Here is a 22,069-nt window from a genome sequence, read left to right as displayed (position 1 = left end):
TACCCAACCTTCAATTGGAATTGATTAACCTGCCATGGAATGACAGTGCTAAAAGGTAAACATCAAGAGAAGAATTTAACAGAATTCTATAAACGCCTTCCAAGTGACAGATATGCTCAATCAAAACCACGTACTCAAGGTCAACACCAAGAGTCACAAATGGTAGGTTAGTATGTACCCTTGATAAGATGTGATGAAAATGGCACTTTACTTCTGTAGTTTTTCTCTCAAAAACCCATAACCCTGGTCTAAATAATGAGGAAAACATCGAATTCCAGTAACAGAGCATACACAGCCTACAATAAAACTGAGAAGTATTCTCAAAGCTATAAAGGTCATCAAAAACAAGGAAAGTCAGAAACTGTCACAGCCAAGAGGAGCCTAAGAAGATATGATAACTAAATGTAACATGCTATCCTGGTTGATCCTGGAACAGAAAAAGCACATTAGGCAAAAACTAGGAAAAATCTGAATAAATTATGGACTTTAGTTACTAATAATATATCAATATGGGTTCATTCATTGTAACAATGTACCTTACTAAAGCAAGATGTCAATAATAGGGGAAACGGTACAGGGGGTATATGGGAGTTCTCTACTATCTACTCAATTTTTCTGTAAATTTTTAAAACTGTCTTTAAAAATAAAGTCTACTGATAAAAAATAAATCATATGCTGGTGGATAATAGTATTTAGCAGTAACTAGCTGTGTGAAAACATATTTTCTGATAAGACAAATACATAAAATCTTTTTATACATCAGTATTAATAGAACATCTACAATCGATTTTGATAGGAAACACTAATTGTGAACCCCAATTTTGCAAACTGTTATTGCCTCAGAAAATAATTTCATTCTTCTCCCTAACAGACCTGTATTTTTTCAATTGTATTATTATATTTTGAATTTCATCAATAAAAAATGTTTGCTTGTTATATAAGTACCTATATAATATCTTTGATTTTGCCTCTTGGGCCACAAAGCCTAAAATATTTACTATCTAGCTCTTTACAAAAAAAAGTTTGCCAATTTCTGGTGTGACTGAAACAAGACTGGCCATGACTGCTGTTGAAGCTGAGTGAACAATACATGGGGATTCAATATACTTTCTTTCTTCTTTGGGATATGTTTGAAATGTATCATGATAAATTTTAAAAATTAAAAAATATATCATTAAATACACTGACATTTTTCCTTGAAAGATTTGCAAGCAAGTTCAAACAAGCCTCAGGGAATGAATAGTTTCTACTTTATATAAACTGTACCAAAGCTCAGAAAAAAGTGGTGTGCTTTTCAACTGTGTCTGTTAGGGTGATCTCACTATGATATGAAAACCAACCAGAAGAGCCTATGTTAAAAATAAATTAAATTAAATTAAAGGTTATATGTCACTTATGCAAATAGATCGATAATTACTTAAAATGTAAGTAAGTCAAATTTGGTATTCTATTGAAAATATCATATTACAGCAAATAGCACTTACTTTAGATTTTACACTACCCTGAAATTTATTTTTTGTGTGTACTATAATAACAGATTAAGCAAGAAAACCATCTCAAAAGATGCTGAAGGAAACATTTCAAATACTTTAACATTACTCCTGATAAAAAATATTTGATAAGCTAAGAACAGATGGGCAGGCCAAATCCTTTACTGTCTTAACCAGAAAGCTTCAGCAAACATCAGATTTAATAGTTAACTATCAGAGCTCTACCCAGTGAAGTTTAAAAAAAAAAGATAAGGATGAAAAATTTCTACTATTCAATGCTACACTGAAAGACTGAGCCAATTTTATTTTTTTTCTGTATGTTGAATATCTACATATTTTAAAAATTATTTTCTTATACATAAGTTTCTTCTGATCCTATTTTGGGGAAAAAAGTAATACGGCTTTACTGAAGATCAATCTCTATACAAAGAGATATACTATTATTGTTATGGGAAGACCTAATAGTTCAAAATAATAAAAACAACCCCCCCCAAAAAAAGCCTACCAATTAAAGCAATGCAAGTCAAAATTTTAACTGTATTTTTTAACAGAATGAAAGGCTGATTCTAACTTTATAGAGAAAAATTTTAAGAACTGCCAAAAAACTATTATAGAAGGAGAATAATGAGAGGAGACATGCCCTACCAGATACCAAAATAAATGAAAAACTACAGAAATTAAAACAATGATTTTAGTGTATAAACCAATAACAAATCAAAGTAATGGCAAACAGTCCAAAAGAGAAATTCATGTGTATACATGAATACACATGAATGATATACAGGACCTTTCATTTACTTCATGGGGAAAACATGGGCTTTTCCACAAATGGCACTGGGGAAATCGGCTACTCATTTGGGAAAAAGAAATCCTACTTCATAATAAAAATAATAAATTCCTAGTGACTTAGAACATCCCCCCCAAAAAAGTAAAAATATAAAAAGTTAAAGAAAGTGTAAGAGAATATTTTTATAATCTTGGGGATTATAAACTCCCCATCTTAGGGATGGGGATGGTGTTGCCAGCAAAAATTAAAATATGCAGTCTACAGATTTGACTACATCTAAATTTAAAAACTCAGTAAACAACAGACAAGTAGTAGTCCAAGAGAATATATTTCCAACATATATAACAAAGGATTAATATCCATAATGTATTAACATTCTAACAAACCAATTTTAAAAAAGCAAAACAACACATTAGAAAATGGGATAAGCAGTAGAGAAGGAATACAAATTACTAATAAGCATATGAAATATGCTGAACCTCATAATAAAAAAATGCAACTTAACACAATAACATCTTATTTCTCAAGGATGCAACAAATAAAAATTTAAAACAATTACAATATGCAGCATTTGCTAAAAATTTGTGAAATAAAACATCTACTGGATAATTAGAGTGTAATATAAACTTGTAAAAAACCTTTCTTTACAAGGCAATTTGGCAATATCAAACAAAATGTCCAATGTGTACACCATATGTCCTGACAATTCCAATGCTAGGAATCTATTCTAAAGAAATATTCACACATGTACAAAAGATGGACCTACAAGCAAGGTTAACTCCATGTAAAGGACAGAAAATGTACAAGACAGGTCTGGAACACTCTGTTATGTATCAAGATGGCAAGCTAGCTATTGAAGACTAACTAAGGCTCTGTCAAAAGGACTCAGAGCCAACCTGAACATGATCACTGCTAAAGGTGTCACAATTTGAGTATGAATAAGATAAAGGACTGAAACACATCAAATAGGTTTTAAGTCCATGAGTTTAAACTGATACTTCTCCCAAAATTGGTCACCTTTGAGGATAAAAGTAAACTAATCCCTTATTTTGAAAACTGGTAAATACAGGGAAAGAATAAAGTATTTAACCTGTCCTTCCTCTGTGACCTGTACTACTGGGTAACCAAGTAAATTCCTTACTTCACAGTCAAATAAAAGGCTGAATTAGGAATCCCAATAATGTGTTACATTATAGGTAATATGAGAATTTTCAAAAACTTTAATGTAGAATTTTTCCCCCTCTTCAAGACAAGCTGATTATTGTTCCTATTATGTAAATCATGAGAAAGAGTAGGTGGGGAACAATGGCATATTGGTGATCAATCCAATTCTTTATAAAGGAATTAAAAAAGAGAAAGTTGCAAGTAATACTTGCTTTTATACAACAATTAAGTATTACATGTCATGTCTATATAACATACTATTTAGGAAGATTAAACAAGTGTAATGAATCAGATCTTATTAAAAAATAACTGCACTGTCATTACGTGAATGAGATATAGGACTTTCAGCATGCAAAATCAATTCTTACAAATAATAAGCACTTACGAAAAGGGGAAAAAAACTTATAAAAGTTAGTATGCTTACCTGAACCACCCAGGGACTGTTGGCAAAGGCCATAATATCTCGTTCCTCCCAGAAAAAAGCAGAATCTGACCTTTTTATCATTTCAAACTTACTAAGAAGCTTCATAGCATAAACTTTCTGTGATGCCTTATGACGAACCTGTTGATTTTTCAAAACACAAGAATTAATTCTTTAATTTTATGAGAAAATGGTGAACAACAGATCACACTATAATGCTGTTCTTAAAGACTTTAGTTACAAAACAAAATGATCCTTAGCTAACTAAGTAAAAACACAACATTTTTAATGAAAGAGAGGAGAAAATTCCCCACAGCCTAAATATTTCATGAAATATACAATACCTTTAAATGCTAGATCCAATATATAACTACCTCATTTCATCTAAATAAAACTGAATTCATGAAGCGTCATTCCCTCATGTTAATTAAGCTAACCAATTTTAAGATGTTGTTAAATGAGAAACTTGTAAGATATATACATGTATCCATCACGATTTGACCATAAGAACCTAATAAATTTAGATATTAAGGGTTATTTGTGATTTTGCTAAGTCATCCTTATTTCTTCCTAGGTATCCTACTTAAAAGCTTATTTTTTTTAAGGGAAAAACTACCAATAATATGGTTATTTGATCAATTCTTATCTTCTTCATTAGACTGCTAATTCCATAAAGGCAAGGACAGTGTCCATTTTTGACCATCATTTAAATCCTAGAATATAACATAGCAAACTCTACCACAGAGCCAATAAATATTTAATGAATGATTATAAAAGTTAACATCTACTGGATAATTAATAATAAATAATAACTGCTAACATTTATACTTGGATATCTAGTAGGATGACCAAAACTGAACTCCAAATCTTCACCCCTGAATTTATGTCTCCTATAGTCTTCTCTATTTTAGTAAATGGCATCCTCATTCTTCTAACTGCTCTGGCTAAAAACCTCTGGCTCCTCTTTTTCTCATATAGCTCATAAAAACTCATCAGCAGGGCTTCCCTGGTGGCGCAGTGGTTGAGAGTCCGCCTGCCGATGCAGGGGACACGGGTTCGTGCCCCGGTCTGGGAAGATCCCACATGCCGCGGAGCGGCTGGGCCCGTGAGCCATGGCCGCTGAGCCTGAGCGTCCGGAGCCTGTGCTCCGCAACGGGAGAGGCCACGGCAGTGAGAGGCCCGCGTAACACAAAAAAAAAAAAAAAAAACTCATCAGCAAATCACGTCAGTCTTACCTTCAAACAGTTTCAGAATCCAACCATTTCTAACTACCTCCACTGATACCACCTGGTCTGACATTTTTTACAGGCATACCTTGTTTTATTGCACTTTGACTTATTGTACTTTGTAGATATTACATTTTTTACAAACTGAATGCTTGTGGCAACACTGTGTCGAGCAAGTCTGTTGGTGCCATTTTTCCAATAGTATTTGCTTACTTCATGTCTCTGTGTCACATTTTGGTAATTCTCACAATATTTCAGACTTTTTCATTGTCATTATTATATTTGTTACAGTGATCTGTGATCAGTAACTGTTCTGGGGTGCCCCAAACCATGCTCATATAAGACAGCAAACTTAATAAATGTTTTATGCGCTCTGACTGCTCCATTGACCTGCTGTTCCCCTGTCTCTTTCCCTGATCTTGGGCCTCCTTATTCTCTGAGACACAACAATATCAAAATTAGGCCAATTCATGATCCTACAATGGCCTGTAGGTGTTCAGATGAAAGGAAGACTCGCACATCTCTCATCTTAAAGCAAAAGCTAGAAATGATTATACTTAGTAAGAAAGGCATGATGAAAGCCAAGAGAGGTTGAAAGCTAGGCCTCTTGCGCCAGTTAGCCAAGTTGTGAATGCAAAGAAAAAGTTCTTGAAGGAAATTAGAAGTGCTACCCCAGTGAACACACAAATGATAAGAATGCAAAACAGCCTTATTGCTGATATGGAGAAAGTTCAGGTCTGAATAGAAGATCAAACCAGCCACAACATTCCCATAAGCCAAAGCCTAATCCAGAGCAAGGCTCTAACTCTCTTCAATTCTATGAAGGCCGAGAAAGGTGAGGAAGCTGCAGAAGAGAAGTCTGAAGCTAGCAGAAGTTGGCTGTCCGTGAACTTTCCCCATAATGTCAAAGAGCAAGGTGAAGCAGCAAGCGCCAATGTAGGAGATGCAGCAAGTTATCCAAAAGATGTAGCTGAGATAATTAACGAAGGTGGCTGCGCTAAAGGTGGCTGTACATGAGATAGCCTTATACTGGAAGAAGAAGCCATCTAGGACTTTCATAGTTAGAAAGGAGAAGTCAATATCCGTCTTCAAAGTACAGGCTGACTCTCATGTTAGGAGCTAATGCAGCTGGTGACTTTTAAGTTGAAGCCAATGTTCCTTTACCGTTCCGAAAATCCTAGGGCCTGTAAGAATTATGCCCATCTACTGTCTATGCCTTATAAATGGAACAATGAAGTCTAGATGACAGCACATCTGTTGCCAACATAGTTTACTAAATATTTTAAGCCCACTGGGGAGACCTATGCTCAGAAAAAAGATTCCTTTCAAATTATTATTTCTCATTAACAATGTACCTGGTCACCCAAGAGCTCTGATGGAGATGTACGATGATATTAATGTTGTTTTCATGCTTGCTAATACAACATGCATTCTGCTGCCCATGGATCAAAGAGTCATTTCAACTCTCAAGTCTTATTATTTAAGAAATACATTTTGTAAGGCTATAGCTGCCATAGACAGCAATTCCCCTGATGGATCTGGGTACAGGCCAACTAAAAAGTTTCTGGAAAGCATTCACCACTCTAGATGCCAGAAGGACATTCGTGATTCAAGGGAAGAGGTCAAAATATCAACATTAACAGGAGTTTGGAAGAAGTTGATTCCAACCCTCATGGACGATTTTGAGGGGTTCAAGACTACAGTGAAGGAAGTTACTGCAGACATGGGGGAAACAGACTCATTGTTCTCTACCCCAGAACTCGGTTTTCTTCTGAGAAGATACCATAACTTGCAATTTTTTGATGCTGTTTCCTTGTATTGTCTGAGTCCCATATTAGAATGTAAGCTCAACAAAGGTAGGGATTATCCAAAGAGGAAATAGCAAAGGTATACCAGAGAGCAACTGCTACGGGGTTGATAACAAAACAGAGACACCAGATGTTAAACAGCATTGCAGGCACATTCAATTTCCAGCCAAAAAAAGAGTGGAGTAACCTTGATGATTTCCTGCACATTGAGGTGAGACATCTTGGGAGAAAGAACCATGCTCTAAAGCAAGGCCTACTCTAGCACTACCTAACATAGCCTTGTAATACCAAACCCTAAAAGATCAAAAGGGGAGTAGAGTTTGGAGTCCTTAAAAGGACTTGGGAAACAACTTGGTCTTTAAACACATCTATATTTACAAAGTAAAAAACTAAGGCTCCAAAAGTTAAGGGTTATCAGCAAGTAACTGGACATCTTATTAAAATGAAAATCAACACTTGTCAAAGAAAAATAACAAAATTCAGAGTCTCTATCACATATCAAAAAGGACCTGTACATAATTTTAAAATTACCTGACAGGCAAAGAGGAAAATGTGACTCATCATCAAGAAAAAAGCAGTCAATAGCAAACATCCCCAAAAGATGTTGGATTTAGCTAACAAATACTTTAAATATTTCTTATAACTATGTCCAAAGACCTAAAAGACAGTATGTTAAAGAAAAAAAGGAAAAAATAGTCTCAATGAGTGAACAGAAGTAAATACCAACAGAGAAATGGAAACTAAAAAAAGAACCAATTGGAAGTTCTATAATTGAAAAATAACTAAAATGGAAAATTCTTTGGAAGGGCTTAACAGAGAATGGAGATAGAAGGACATTCAGTGAACCTGAACACAAACCAATCTAGAGAATGAAGAGAAAAATGAATAAATGAAAATGAATAGAGACTTAAGGGCCTACAAGACAATTTTAAACAGTCTGAAATATGTGTAAATATAAACGGACTAAACACACAATTCACAGGCAGAGATTATGAGAATTAAAAAGCAAACCCTAACCTCATATATTTTAAATATAAGATCAAACAGGTTAAAAATAAAAAGATAGGAAAAGATACACCATGCAAACAGTAAGGATAAGAAAGTAGACACAGCAATATCAATAACAAAGTAGACTTCAAGGCAAAGAGAAAAAAAGGATAATTCAGATAAAAGGAGTAATAATTCATCAGGAAGGCATTAAAAATTCTAAATATGTTTGTATCTAATAAATAAGCTTAAAAATTCATGAAGCAGGGCTTCCCTGATGGCGCAGTGGTTGAGAGTCCGCCTGCCGTGAGCCATGGCTGCTGAGCCTGCACGTCCGGAGCCTGTGCTCCACAACGGGAGAGGCCACAGCAGTGAGAGGCCCGCGTACCGCAAAAAAAAAAAATCATGAAGCAAAAATTGACAGAACTAAAGAAAGAAACAGGCAAATCCTAATTTCAGCTGGAAATTTTAACATCCCTTCTCAGTACTTTATATAACAAATAAATAAAACATCAATATGGATAGAAAGAAAACACAGCCCAGGATGAAAACTGCCTAATCAAATTATAATTAGAAAGGTTATTATATCAATGGTTTATATCACTTATTATTTTGAAATACTTTGAAATTTAAAGTATTTTAAAATATTTTGAAATTTAAAGTGTTTTGATACACTGTAACTTTACATGAAAAGAATCCTATATGCCAAGGGCCAAATAAGTTATGATGAGGGTCACAGATTATATCTATCTTCTATATTAAATTACTAAACTGGAAAAACAATTCCTTTGATTTATATGGTGTTATGCCATTTATAGAATGCTGAAAATAAATATATGGGAAAGCAATATGAAAACATGGGTGGGAGGGTGGGGGATTAGAGTATGAAGAACCCTAGTCTTAAAAGTAGAAATCCCTTCCACAGTAGATAGACCAGCTTCTTACTTAGCAAATTATCTCAAAGCAAATGCTCACTCCAGCAATGCTTTTAATAAAATGTTGTGGGTTTTTTTTAAAGTTTAAAACATTACTAAAAAGAGACAGCTAAGGTACTCTCTCTTCTGTATTTATGCCATTCTTCAAATGTTCTCTTATTCTAAGAATAAATCGGATTTCAGTGTTATCTTAACTTCATTAGAAAAAGCAATCATATAACAGTAAAAGCCAATTAATTTATACCATAATATTATTTATGCTTGACTCAGACCATGACAAGAGTTTTAAGAATTCTGCTATAAAGAACAGCTATGAACAGAAACTAAGATATTTGTCAGCTAGTAGGAAAGAGTTAAACATTTATTTATGTTTAATCTTTTATATATGAATTAACAAAAAAAACCTAGAGAAAAGAGCCGTTCATTCAAATAAACAAAAACACAGGCATAAGATGATTTTCTGAACATGAGAAAAATACCTGTTCTTGGTGCTTTATTCTTAGTGATTCTTTATGCAAAACTGTTTCCCTTTCTGTGCTTCCAAAATGCTTACAATAATCTAATATCAAAATTAGTTGTGTACATGTCTGCTTCATAAGCTCCTTTAAGAACAGAATACAATACAAACTTTCATTTGTGAGGCTGCCTAGTGGTTGGCACAATGCTGAATTATCCAATTTAACAAATTCAGCAAAATTATAGCTATGAGATCTGTAAAACTTTTAATAAATGAAGACAATTTTGGTTAGATGTTCTAGGTAATGAGGCCTGAATTTCATTTAAACTACTGTAACAGAACACTTCACAGGCTCATAACACAAGAGTCAGGAACCACCAGCTTGTAGTCTTTGACTTTATCTACAGAACAAACAGTAAGAGGCAATAGTTGTATTCATGCCAAACGTCTGCCTCATACCTTAAAATACATTAGTACTAGTATTACAAAGTACTGCATGCAGTAAAGCACTGTTATTTTAGGAAAGCTGGTTTCCACTGACCTTCCTTGTGAGGATGTCTCCTTCTGAATGATTCTATTATAATCTTCCTCAGCATCTCTGTACGTTCCCCTTTGTTCTCTAGCTATCTCCTTTATTCAATATGGATGGATAAATAGATATAGTAGCAATTCATCACAACAATGCAGAGAGTACTGCTTAAAAGCATGGAAGTAGATGTCAACAAACCTGGGCAAAAGTCCTAACTATTTATGTACTATGTGGCCAATTCACTTAATCTCTCTAAATTTCACTGAATTCATCTACTTAAGAATCTCACAGAATTGTTGAAAAGATAAAACAAGATAATGAATATAAATACTTAGCACACAGAATACAGTCAATGAAAATGTTAGCTAATTCCACCACAGACAAATGGAACTCAGTTCATTCTGTTATGAAACTTTACATGTGTCTCCCCTATGTCACTAGTCCATGATTACCTAAAGGACAAAAATATTGCTTCTCTTCCAATGTCTCTATTTGTTAGAGAAAAGAATGCTATATTCCTAGTTTCTAATTTTAAAAGTGGATGAATGCAAAAGTACCAGCTGATTGACTATATGTATGTGGGGAAAAAAAAAGATAATAAGGGTCAAAACAGTTAACAGTTTTATCTCAGCTGATGGAATTCTGAGGGATTTTTATTTTTTTAGATTTGCTTATTTGTGCTTTTTATAGCTAATATGTACTTCTTTAAAAAAAAACTTTTTTAAGTAGATGAAACATTCCTAAGTATAGCTAGAGACATGTTTGAAAAAGTCCTAAAATGGACCTAGATCTCCTAGAGCACTTGTGGACAAAAACTTTTGAAAATCATTCTAACCAAAATGCCCCATTTGAGGCTTTAAAATTTATTTTTAATATCAAAAATTACAATAGATTATTTTTACAAAAAGAACCAATGCATCTATTTGACAGATCTGGAACAGTTACTGTGTGCTGCTGAGGTTTCCACTAAAGACACAAGAAAAGCGTGTCCTCCTGCTTTCTGCCAGGTCTGGTTGTGGCAGCTAAGATTGAATGGGGGAATACAGGAATTACAAAAACATGGAGGAAGGGAGATAATTTACACAAATCAGAAATAACCTTGTAACCAGCGAGGAGCCTGTTTTATTCCAAAAAGGACTAAAAAATCTGAGTTTACATGACAAGTATTAGAGAATCATTTCCCATACACTCTTTCCTTCTGGTTGGTTCCACTTTAAAACCTTAGTTTAAAACCATTTAAATTAAGAGCAAGCCAGTAGGAGATTTAAAAAAAAACACAAAAAAACCAAAAAACAAGATCTTCATCTCGTATCAGCCTTGAGTTCTATCACTGAGAATCTGTACCCCCTTAGCATTCTGGATCCCCAGGGAGCACCTGAGCCCAGGGATCAGGAATAATCACAGTCAATTCACATCAATGAAAACTTTCTACATTTCAGGTTCTGTGCTGTACAGGATATAAAAAGACAAGAAAAATCCAATCACTTATATGATCTAGCTGCACAAACACGTCCTTCACCCATGTTCAAGACTGTTCAAGACTGAATTAACAAATGGCTCCATGTTGAGGGTTCCCCCCTTTCTCCCTGCTGCTCTACAGATATTCCTACTAAACTGTGTACCTGACTAAAGAAGATCATCTTCCCAGATACAGGTGAACTATTTTCAGACACACAGGTATGAACTCCTCATGGGAATGCCAAAAGTACTGAAAAGACACAGTTCCTGCCCTCAAAAAATTTACAATATAAAAAGATTCAAAGAAGTATACATATAAACTACAGCACAAGGCATAATATGGGAAATTAAATAAAGCGATCATAATTAAAAGATGCAGATGAGAGAGGGCACACTCAAAGGGTAGGAAGGAAAGCAAAAGGAATCAGGAAACTTCTCTTTTAAAATAAGCACTGAGAGTGAGTGAAACAACATTTTTGGAGGAACAGACAAGTAAACGAGAGCATGCGCTGAAATAAGTAGCCTGCTCAGAAAGGAGAGCATGATGGAAAATAAGGGTTAAAAAGATTAACTAGTGATATCTTAAATAAGAGGGCCTAGAAGGCAGGGACGAAGACTTCATGCTTCATTTAGTAGGCAAGGGAGCCATGAAATGCAAAGAAGATACAAGGAATATATTTGAGAAGGGTCAACTTGGCAGCAGTTTGTATTAGATAGATCTATGCTTCCCACCTTCATGTATCTCATTATAGAGAAGTGGCGAAATAAAGAAAACAAAATGAAACGAAGCATGTATGTTAGAAAAGCCCCATAGTTGATTCTATTATACCCTTATTGGGGTAGGAGTGGTATGTGAAAATACAAGGCTATGAAGTATGGGGGAAAAAGTCTGCCAAATAGTAATGTGGGTTCAGCTGAGCTTGGAGAGCATGAATCTGCAGAAGATTTAATAAATCCAGTCTTGGTATTTTCTCCATCAGCACTTCCTGATCCAAAATCAATAGTACAATGGTGAAACTGTTAGCGGAAGTAGAAAACAAAGCAGGACACAAAGTAGGCCCTCATACCTGACTGGGAATGAAAGGGTATCTTGGAGAAAGGCAATGGCAGTGAATACCCCCCCAAAAGTGGAGAGACTAGAGAAATATTATGAGCAGGACTTACTGAAAAATTAAATATAAGAAATGAGGGGAAGAGAAATCAATAATGACTCCCAATTTTTTGGCTTGAGCATCAACTGGGTTGATGCTAGAGTCATTTATTTATTAAGATGGGAAAGTAAGAGAAGGAACAGATGGAAGGAAGAGCAAAGTTAGAGAGGGAATCAAGCATTCTAATTTCACATGTTTTAGATGTCTGTGATACAGCTTAATGGAGCTGTCAAATAAGCTACCATGAATATGAGTTTGGTGAGCAAAGTAGAAAGTTCTGAGCAGTAGCTATAAATTTGAGCCTTGACATCACATGGATTGTATTTAAAGTTAGAGGAATGCATGAACTTGCCTTGGGAGAAAATGCAGATAAAAAAAAATAAGAGCCTAGCCTTTGGGAACTACAATACTTACAAGTCAGGAGGAAAATGAACCACTAAGGAAACTGAGAAGGAAGAGCCAGTAATGTAGAAAAAATGGTGTTTCAAGAAAGAAGAACTGACTACTTGTAAGAGGTTGATTAAGATGATAGTGAAACACCATGTAGCCAATAAAATTACATACAAAGTCTATATTGGCACAGAAAACTGGTTATGGCCATAGAGCAAAGAGAATGGACTCTGGAGTCCTCTGCCTAAGTTCAAATCTCAGTTCAACCACTTAGCAGCTGTGTGAACTCTCGCAAGTCATTTATCTTATCTACCTGAATTTCCCCATCTGTAAAATGGGAATAACAGCAGTTATACCATCTAGAAAGACTGTTGTAAAGACTGGTTACTATATACCACTTGCTTAGCAGCCTGCCTGGCATGTTGTAACTGTTATACAACTGTTATACAACTGTTACTATTTACTGCTGCATAATAAAACACAGGTTGTAAAACTATGTACATAATATGGTCCCTTAATATACATATATTACACATATCTTTAGAAACAGAAAAGTTGGAAAGCTATACATCAAAGTAATAGAAGTAGTTATCTCTCAGTAGTGGGACTGCAGGTGATTTTAAAAAGTATAATGTTGGCTTATTTTATTATTCTACTATGAACATATTTGATATATAAATAAAATAATTTTTAATTTCAAGGGAGAAAAATTAGCATTGATACAATTTTTATAACTCAATACAGAAAGGTTTCAACTTTCCTAGAATGAAAATAATTAGAATAAAATATAAATATCCACTGAAAATAATTTGACACTAGTTTTGCAACAGTCCCCAAATATTTCTAATCATCAAAGCACTAAAAGATTACCAACAGGCTGGTTACCTTTATGTTTGAAAATGGGAATCGAGAGAAGACATGATAGAGATTTTCATATTTTACCTAATTCTAAGTAATTTAGACCTTTGAGAATGAGAATACATTCACATATTAATCTGTGGAGCTTTAAATAAAACCAGCAAGAAAAAATTTAATGTCACATTTTCTTAAGGAGAATGAGTAGACGATATCGCAAAACCAATTAAAGGTTTCCAAACTCCAAAATAATAAGATATAACTTCAAAATAAAAATATTTCCACTGTTACCATGAAAACTTGTTTTTATACATCTCCCCCGAGTAAAGAATCATATATAAGTAATTCCTAACATATATGCATTACATTTAAGAAGATTAATTTATAACTTTACTTTTAGAACCTACACCACAATTTCTTTCTGAAACTATAACAGTTTCAAAACAAAAGCTCCATGGATGTAAAGGTGCCTTGTCTGAGTAGTTTACCTGTTTAATGTGTTGACGATACTTATATGCTTATAATGATACTTGACATTTAATAAACATTTGCTAATCAACTAACCAAAGGAATATCTGAAGAACAATGTATATTCTACTAATAGAGAGGAAGACTGTATTTTTACCTTAAGAAGGCATTTGCAAGGCTAGAATTTATAACTTTCTTTTTCAAAGAAAATTAGTGTCCAAGAAAAGTTAATAAACATAAACAAAAAAAGTAAGCATGCATACCATGGTCAAAAGGTTACCTCACTGAAAAATTCATCCCAAAATACATACATACATACATACATACATACATACATACATACATACATACTGTAGTGGGGTGAATCATGTGTCCCCCTCACCCACAATTCACATTTTGAAGCCCTAACCTCTAGTACCTCAGAATGTGACTGTATTTGGAGACAGGGCCTTTAAAGACATGATTACATTAAAAAGAGGCAGTTAGGGATGGTGCTAATCCAACCTGACTGGAGTCCTTATGAGAAGAGGTGATGAAGGACATACAGAGTGACACACCAGGGATGTGCATGCACAGAGGAAAGACCATGTGAGGACACAGTGAGAAGGTGGCCATCTGTAAGCCATGGAGAGAGACCTTGGAAGAAACTAAACATGCTAACACCTTGATCTTGAACTTCTAGCCTTCAGAACTGTAAGGATATAAATTTCTGTTGTTTAAGCACAGTCTGTGGTATTTTGCTATGGCAGCCCTAGCAAATTAACATACATAAATATATATGAAAGTAAGAACAAGACTTCTGATTATTTATTCAAAATTAAAACTCATTTAATGCCATAAATCCACAGAAACTGACAATAGCTTATATTTACTTGATACCTACAATGTGCCACGTCCATGATAAGTACCACATATATATAACATAATTTAGTCCTCACAAAACCTCTTATAAAAGTTCTATTATTAGTGCCACTCCAAGATAAAGAAATGAAACCTTTGATGACAGGAAATCTGCATACCATAGAACAAAAACAAAAGTAGATGGCTTTGACTGTTTTTCCACAGTACCAGTGTACTTTATGCAAAAATATCTATTAAAAGTTGAACATTACTACCTTAACTATAAAAACATGTTTTGTTAAGCCAATATGTGAAATTAGTAAATGAATCTTTAAAAGGACCTTAACTGCTTTTCCAGCAGGCTCCAATTTTAGCCTACAATTTATTACCTATTCACTATGTGTCAGATACTATTCTAGATATTTTCCATATATTAGCTCATTTCATACTCATAGCAACCTATGAATAATGAACTATTATTATCTTCACTTTACAAATAAGGACACTAAGTCACAAAGAAGTTAGGTAGTTGAGAGGTCTAGCTACAGAGTACATGCTTTTTTTTTTTAAAGCCAGTTTTACATTTATTTATAATTTCATTTCAAAATCCTTGATTCACCTTTTTTTTTTTGGCCACACCTCGCAGCATGTGGGATGTTAGTTCCCTGACCAGGGATGGAACCTGCACCCCTGCAGTGGAGGCACAGAGTCTTACTGGACCACCATGGAAGTCACCAGAGTACATGCTCTTAATCAATATACTATACTGACTCATATTATGTTCCATCAAAATGAGATGTGATAAAATATCCCAAAAGAGTAGAATCCAAAAACAAGAGGGATATTACATAAAACCATCCATTGTTGTGGACCTTTCATGATATAAAAACATAAATGTACATCTCCTCTGTAGATAGGGGAAATAAAGACAAAAGACAACAAGCTGAACAAATTTTGCCCTCCAGGGATTATAGAACTTTTCAATCCAGGAGAAATGCCTTTTCTGATGAGGAAATCTACACCCAAATAAATTAAATGACTTGTCACTCTCCTGACTCTGACATTTTCACATGTATTCCTTCTGTATTTTAACTCCCACTCCATGCCCACTTCTTCATGTGGCCAACTCCTTTAACTTAACTCAAATGTCACTTTCTCACAGCAAGACCGTTCCTAACTGCCCAGTCTGAATAAGGCACATTCCTCCATTATTCTCTCTCATAGCACCCAGATCTTTTCCTTCATGGCATTTATTGTAATCTGAAAAAACTTTACTTGTTTAAAGTAAAATTCTTCATCTCCTCCACAAAACTACCACTTTCAGCAAGATACAGGCTATGTTACTGTATCTTTAGAGGCTAGCACAGCTCCTGGAACGTAACAGATCCTGATTAACTATTTCATTGATGGATATAGATAAATGCGCTGTTTTATGTCTGACAATTAATTGCTAACATTTACTAAACACTTATTATTGAATATATTCCAAGAACTGTTCCAAGTGCTTTATATATATTGTCACATTTAATTCTTCCAGTAATCTCATGAGGTATAAACACTATTGTTATCTTCATTAACAGATAAGAAACTAAGCACAGAGATATTAAGGAACTTGTCTGAAGTCACAGCTAGACAGTAAAAGAGTCTAAATTCAACCGCAGGTAGTCTGGACTCTAGCTCTTATACTGCAGTAGCGTTGCTGTGACATACCAAAGATACTTCTACAATAAGAATTTTCTTCGTGGAAATTGATTGGTAGGTCCTCTGTGACAACGTATTTTTACTTGACCAGAAAAAGCATTTCACAAGGGAAGACACACTTGCACCTACTACTGTAACACTTTTTTCAGATGAGTAGAAAAAATAATCATAAAGATGTGCCAAATATGGAACGTTCCCTATGTATCTGCCTAACTAACTTATCCTCCACATATGAATCAACTTCAAAAGGCTATGGGAGAAGCACTTGGGCTTTTCCCTTTTCAATCTCATTCTTCTTTTAAGAGTCCCTGCCTAAGGTAACAACCAAGAACTAAAGCCAAAACAAACATGTACAAGCTCTCAGGTCAGGTCATCAAATTAGTGGAACGTTAAAATGTTTTTCATTTTTAAAAACATATGACTTTGTTTCTGCATATCCTGTGGCCAAAATGAAATACGGGATGGAAATTAACAACAAAAATAAAAGCCTCTGTTTCTCTGTTCTCCTTTCCTTTAACATATTGAACTTTAATGATCAAATTAATCTAACACAGAACAATGACTACCCTGACACAAAAACATGACAAGTTAAGGTCTGTCATATTTCCCCCCAAAAATGCAACTTCAAATTCTAGTGTTTATTCCCTAACCACAATGAAATAAGTATGAAGAAACAATGTGCCTGTTTCAAATACATGTATTGTATTTGAAACATGCACACAATAGTATGACTCCTATATCAAATACTAAATAATAATAATGGTTAACACTCAGAGAACACTACAACCAGGCTTATTTATTTTGTTAATTCATTTAGTTTCCTATAACGACCCCCATAACATAGTTGTCATTATCTGTATTCTACAGGTTGGAACTCAAAGAGACAGAAATCTGCCTGAACTCACCATGATCTTTTGAGTTTGACCATGGCAGAGCTAGGATTCAACTACTTTATAATTTCCCTATCTTATAGAAACTGTCATATCAACAGTCATGTAATCTAATCGCCCACCCTACCCACTAGAGCATTCTACCAGCTGAAGCTTCAGCACTTTCACTGACTAAGAACAAAAATAAAACAAAAACAAAACCTCATTACTTTCAAAGGCAGCCCATTCTTCAAATCTACTCCCAATCAACATCTCAATTCCTTCAGCCATACCTCAGATGGCATTATTTCAAGTCCCTGAGCATTATTCGTCCCTTTTAAAACAGGGCAACAGGGCATCTAGAGTGGGTTAAATATGCCAGGTATGGCCCAGTCATCTCAAATTAGAGAAAACCTTATCTCTATTATCTTAGAAATTTATTACAGCAGTCTAAACTTTACTATTTTGGGTATCCACGTCACCAATGACTTTTGCCTGGTTTACATTCAGGAAAATTGTTCTTTAATTCATAATCACTGTTAAGCAATCTATTCCTTGAGTTCTTCACACCCAAGTACAGGTCATTATTCTGGTTAAATTTCACTTCTTCTATCTGGCTAATGACCTCCCCATTTGATGATTTCTGGGTTTTGGCTCATCTTCATACTTCAGTTTTAACTCATTTGCAAAGTTATTCAACATGCCACCATTGCCTCCATACAAGTCATTAATAAAATGTGTAATAGGAGAGGAAAGAATCCTAAAACCTGACCTTAGGGATCTCTGTCCAAGGAACCATTCATGCCTTCATCAGGCTCCTCAGAATACAGCTATTAACGTAGTTATAAAGCTCCCTATCCATATGCTTATTCGTTGACACTTCTCCGTATCATCCTCAAGTATGTCAAACTTTTTCAAATATCTTACGGATATATATTACACCTATTGCACTATCCTGATCTACAAGTTCAATAAACCTATCAAAGAAAGAAGGAATGAAAGAGAAAAAGACAAAAGGTTAGTCTGTCATGACTTGTTCCTAGAGAAACCCATGCTGGCACGTAGTCAGTTTTTCTTGGTGCTCCATCAAGAATAAAGCACTATTAAGTTAAAAACAGAATTTGACTCCATAGTTTAACTATAAGAAGAAAAAAAAAAGAAGAAGAGTTTCATATTCGGGTGATGAAAATAGGAATATTACATTATAGTTCTTCATATAATAATATAAATAAAATATCTGAAATATTTGAAAACATCTAGAAGTATTTCCAGTGCTACCACTTTGGTCTACAAAGGTAAATTTTATATTTACTTTCAGTTATTAAAATGCCTTTGTTGGGTTTCTCGTATATCTAAATAAATCTCAGTTAATTAAGCAGAGATGTTATTAATCTGAACATACTAAATAAAAACACAGTAGTTCTGGAAGAATATTAACTGCTAGGCAGATCATGAGTGAAGCCAAGTTGGCCTTATTCTAGATCCCAGTGTTTCAGAGCTGGAAAAGACCTGGTATTTATAGCACAATTATCTCTTTTTATAGATGAAGATACTGAGGCTCTCAGAGATGGAATGACTTGACCAAGCTCATAAAACTAATTTTCTGGCATGGTTGGACACAGAAATTAGATTTACTCAAGGGCCACTGATAATGTTTCACAAAACCATGTCATTAAAAGAAATAATAAAAAGAACAAAACATATTCTTTCTTACCAGCTGGACTTCACCAAAAGCACCTCTTCCAATAACTTTTACAACATCATAGTCTTCTGCCTTCATCTGTAGACCTCTGATCTTTTTCACAATTTTCTCATCTACAGTAAAAAGATCACCATAATATCAATCACCATATTGATAAGCAACCTTTTAAAATAATCACCATATTTGTAAACAAATTTTTATTTCAAGAAACTGGGCTTAGTTTCCAGCTAAATCTGTCAATGTTTAAATGTTGCTATTTAAAACCCTAACACACATACACTTTACATCAAAGGACAAAACTCTCTGGCTTAACACATACAAACACATTAATGACTACCAAAAAGTAGCAGTTAAACTATTCTGTTTCTGACTCTGTTGCTTGGCAAGTTATATGACAGCTGAAACTATGATGATCCAGGCAATCCTGGAGTACACTCTGAATCATTGCAGAAAGCTGCTATGAAAGTACACAAGGCTAATCTCAATCATCAATATTGGTAGATTACTTCTTTGAAAAACAGTAATCACATATTGTAGATTTGATAACTATAGATAAGATTTTTTAATTAGGAAAACAGCCTAGTCTCTGATTAATTCCAAATTAAAGAGCATACTGTGTTCACATAAAGTGTATATAATTATTTTGAGAATTTCTTATTCTCAGAATTCAACTTCATTTACAACTTAATTGCAACATCAATACTGGCATATATTAATAGTTACTATGTTTATGGCAATAACTGTTATCATATTATCTTTCATTAACTAGACTGAAATGTCTACATTTATACAAACATAAAGCTCACTAAGTCTTCTGGATAATGTAAAGCTAAGTCTTAGAGTTGTTAACATTAATTGAAAACTTCTCTTGGAACTGCCATAAATGACCTGTCCTGAAATTCTAAGCAATCTTAATTTAATCAAAATCTTGAACTTTACCTACTTTACATACTTTGATTTGGCAATTCTGCTTTGAAATAAAGAATATTAGTATTTAAATAAATCAAATGGCAAACAAAAAATTTAATAAGTTAAAGTTTGTGGACTGTAATAATATTAATTAAACATAAATCTCTTATCAAAAGTAGAGTCAGGGCTTCCCTGGTGGCGCAGTGGTTGAGAGTCCACCTGCCGCTGCAGGGGACACGGGTTCGTGCCCCGGTCCGGGAAGATCCCACATGCCGCGGAGTGGCTGGGCCCGTGAGCCACGGCCGCTGGGCCTGCGCGTCCGAAGCCTGTGCTCCACAGCAGGAGAGGCCACAACCGTGAGAGGCCCGCGTACCGAAAAAAAAAAAAAAAAAAAAGTAGAGTCATATGATCAAATATGAAATTTACACATACTTACATCTATTTAAGAAATTATCTATATTTTTGTTTTTCCTCAAAGCAGGGAAATCCAAATCAAGGACCAAGGAATTTAAGCCATCCTGTTTAACAAAAAAATAAAAAGAGAAAAAAGAAAGTTGTTACAATTTTCAAGCATTCAAGATAAAAAGCCTTTAAATTTTATTGTTTTGTTCTCACTGAGTAAATGTTAATCCACTTTGATATGAAACTGCCCCCAGTGGCACCATATCCAATAGCTTTAAATAGTTTCCTAACTTCTGCCAGAGAATATTAGGGTTGACCCTATCATGTTTTCCATTGTACTTTTAGCCAGGAGAAAAACGTCATTTTAGAATATGCATCCACTATTATTTTTGCTAGTCAGATGTTTTTTCTCTCTTCCAATGTCCAGTAAAATTTTACCAAGCTTTTGACTTTAAGAAATATACCCAGACTAGTTCCCATTCATTCAACAAGCATTAATTTTGTGCCTAGTGTATACAAAGAAAAGAAAATCTAAAAATAAGTGAGACACTAACTATCCTTACCCTCAGGAAATTCAGGCTCAAAACTAAATTTCCCCTAAAAACATGAAAACAGGATGATGCACTGTTCAGGTTTCTATTTTCTTCTGTAAGTTTTCTGTATTTTCCAGACTTTCTACAACAAGCATGCATTGAATTTATAATCAAAATATGAAAAAGTACATACATATAACTTGGTGGGAGTGAAAAAAACTAGTAAGAAACAAATCAAGTCTCAAATTACTTAATGGATATGATTGTGAAGAAAACAGTATTTTTAAAACACTAGTGCATATATTGTTTCATCCCCAAGTAAATGAGGAGGGCAGAAGGACATATTCTCATTTAAAAAATAAACAAACTAAAGTTCAGAGAGATTAAGTGACTTTGGCATGCTCAAGTCTTGCTATTAGAAAATGATGTAGCAAAATACTACCTAAATCTTAGAGGTTCAATATACTTAACTCATCTCCCTCATCTCAACCACCAGTGGAAGCTTGGAAGGGGAAAGAAGGAAGCTGGAGGATTACAGAAAACAAAACAGTAATAAAGAGAACTTTTGAGGATCTGGGTAGGGAGAAAATGTGGGGAAATTTACATGCAAAACTTAGAAAGGTAACTTGAGTTTTTAATTTACTAATTCTAGAAGAACTGAAAGTTATCACAGAGAAATAGAGTTACACAAAGATTAAATAAACAGGAAAAAATCTGGAAAGTTTATAAATATTTTCCCATAATATACCCCACTAGTGTAGAGTCAGAGAGCTTTTTCAGCAGTTGGAACACTTGAACAGTTGCTCAACTCAACAATAATACTATTTTGTTTTTTTAAAACTATTTCTTGAAGATCACATACTATTTCATTTGTGCATTAAGTTTTTCTGGTAATATTTATTTTTGAATAATACTAATACCTTAATTTGCTAATAATTTACATCAGAAGATAATGTAGGGGTAATACATATTTATATATTTATACTT

General features: G+C 34.2%; 1 protein-coding gene across 1 annotated transcript in view; it reads right to left on the bottom strand.

Moving 5' to 3' along the window:
- ROCK2 (Rho associated coiled-coil containing protein kinase 2) overlaps nucleotides 1-22,069 on the bottom strand; it is a 137,356-nt gene that overhangs the window by 63,043 nt on the left and 52,244 nt on the right. The window contains exons 2-4 of the mRNA XM_024737698.1: nucleotides 20,584-20,665; nucleotides 19,251-19,351; nucleotides 3,866-4,003 (exon numbers count right to left, since the gene is read on the bottom strand). Of these exons, the coding sequence (XP_024593466.1) occupies nucleotides 3,866-4,003; nucleotides 19,251-19,316 (204 nt within the window). The 5' untranslated portion in view covers nucleotides 19,317-19,351; nucleotides 20,584-20,665. The remainder of the gene's footprint in view (nucleotides 1-3,865; nucleotides 4,004-19,250; nucleotides 19,352-20,583; nucleotides 20,666-22,069) is intronic.

The sequence above is a fragment of the Neophocaena asiaeorientalis genome, unplaced genomic scaffold, assembly GCF_003031525.2.
Source record: "Neophocaena asiaeorientalis asiaeorientalis breed wild unplaced genomic scaffold, Neophocaena_asiaeorientalis_V1.1 scaffold396, whole genome shotgun sequence".
In the NCBI taxonomy this organism is placed as follows: domain Eukaryota; kingdom Metazoa; phylum Chordata; class Mammalia; order Artiodactyla; family Phocoenidae; genus Neophocaena; species Neophocaena asiaeorientalis.
The sequence above is the reverse complement of the archived record's forward strand: the minus strand, read 5'-3'. Positions and strand labels throughout refer to the sequence as shown.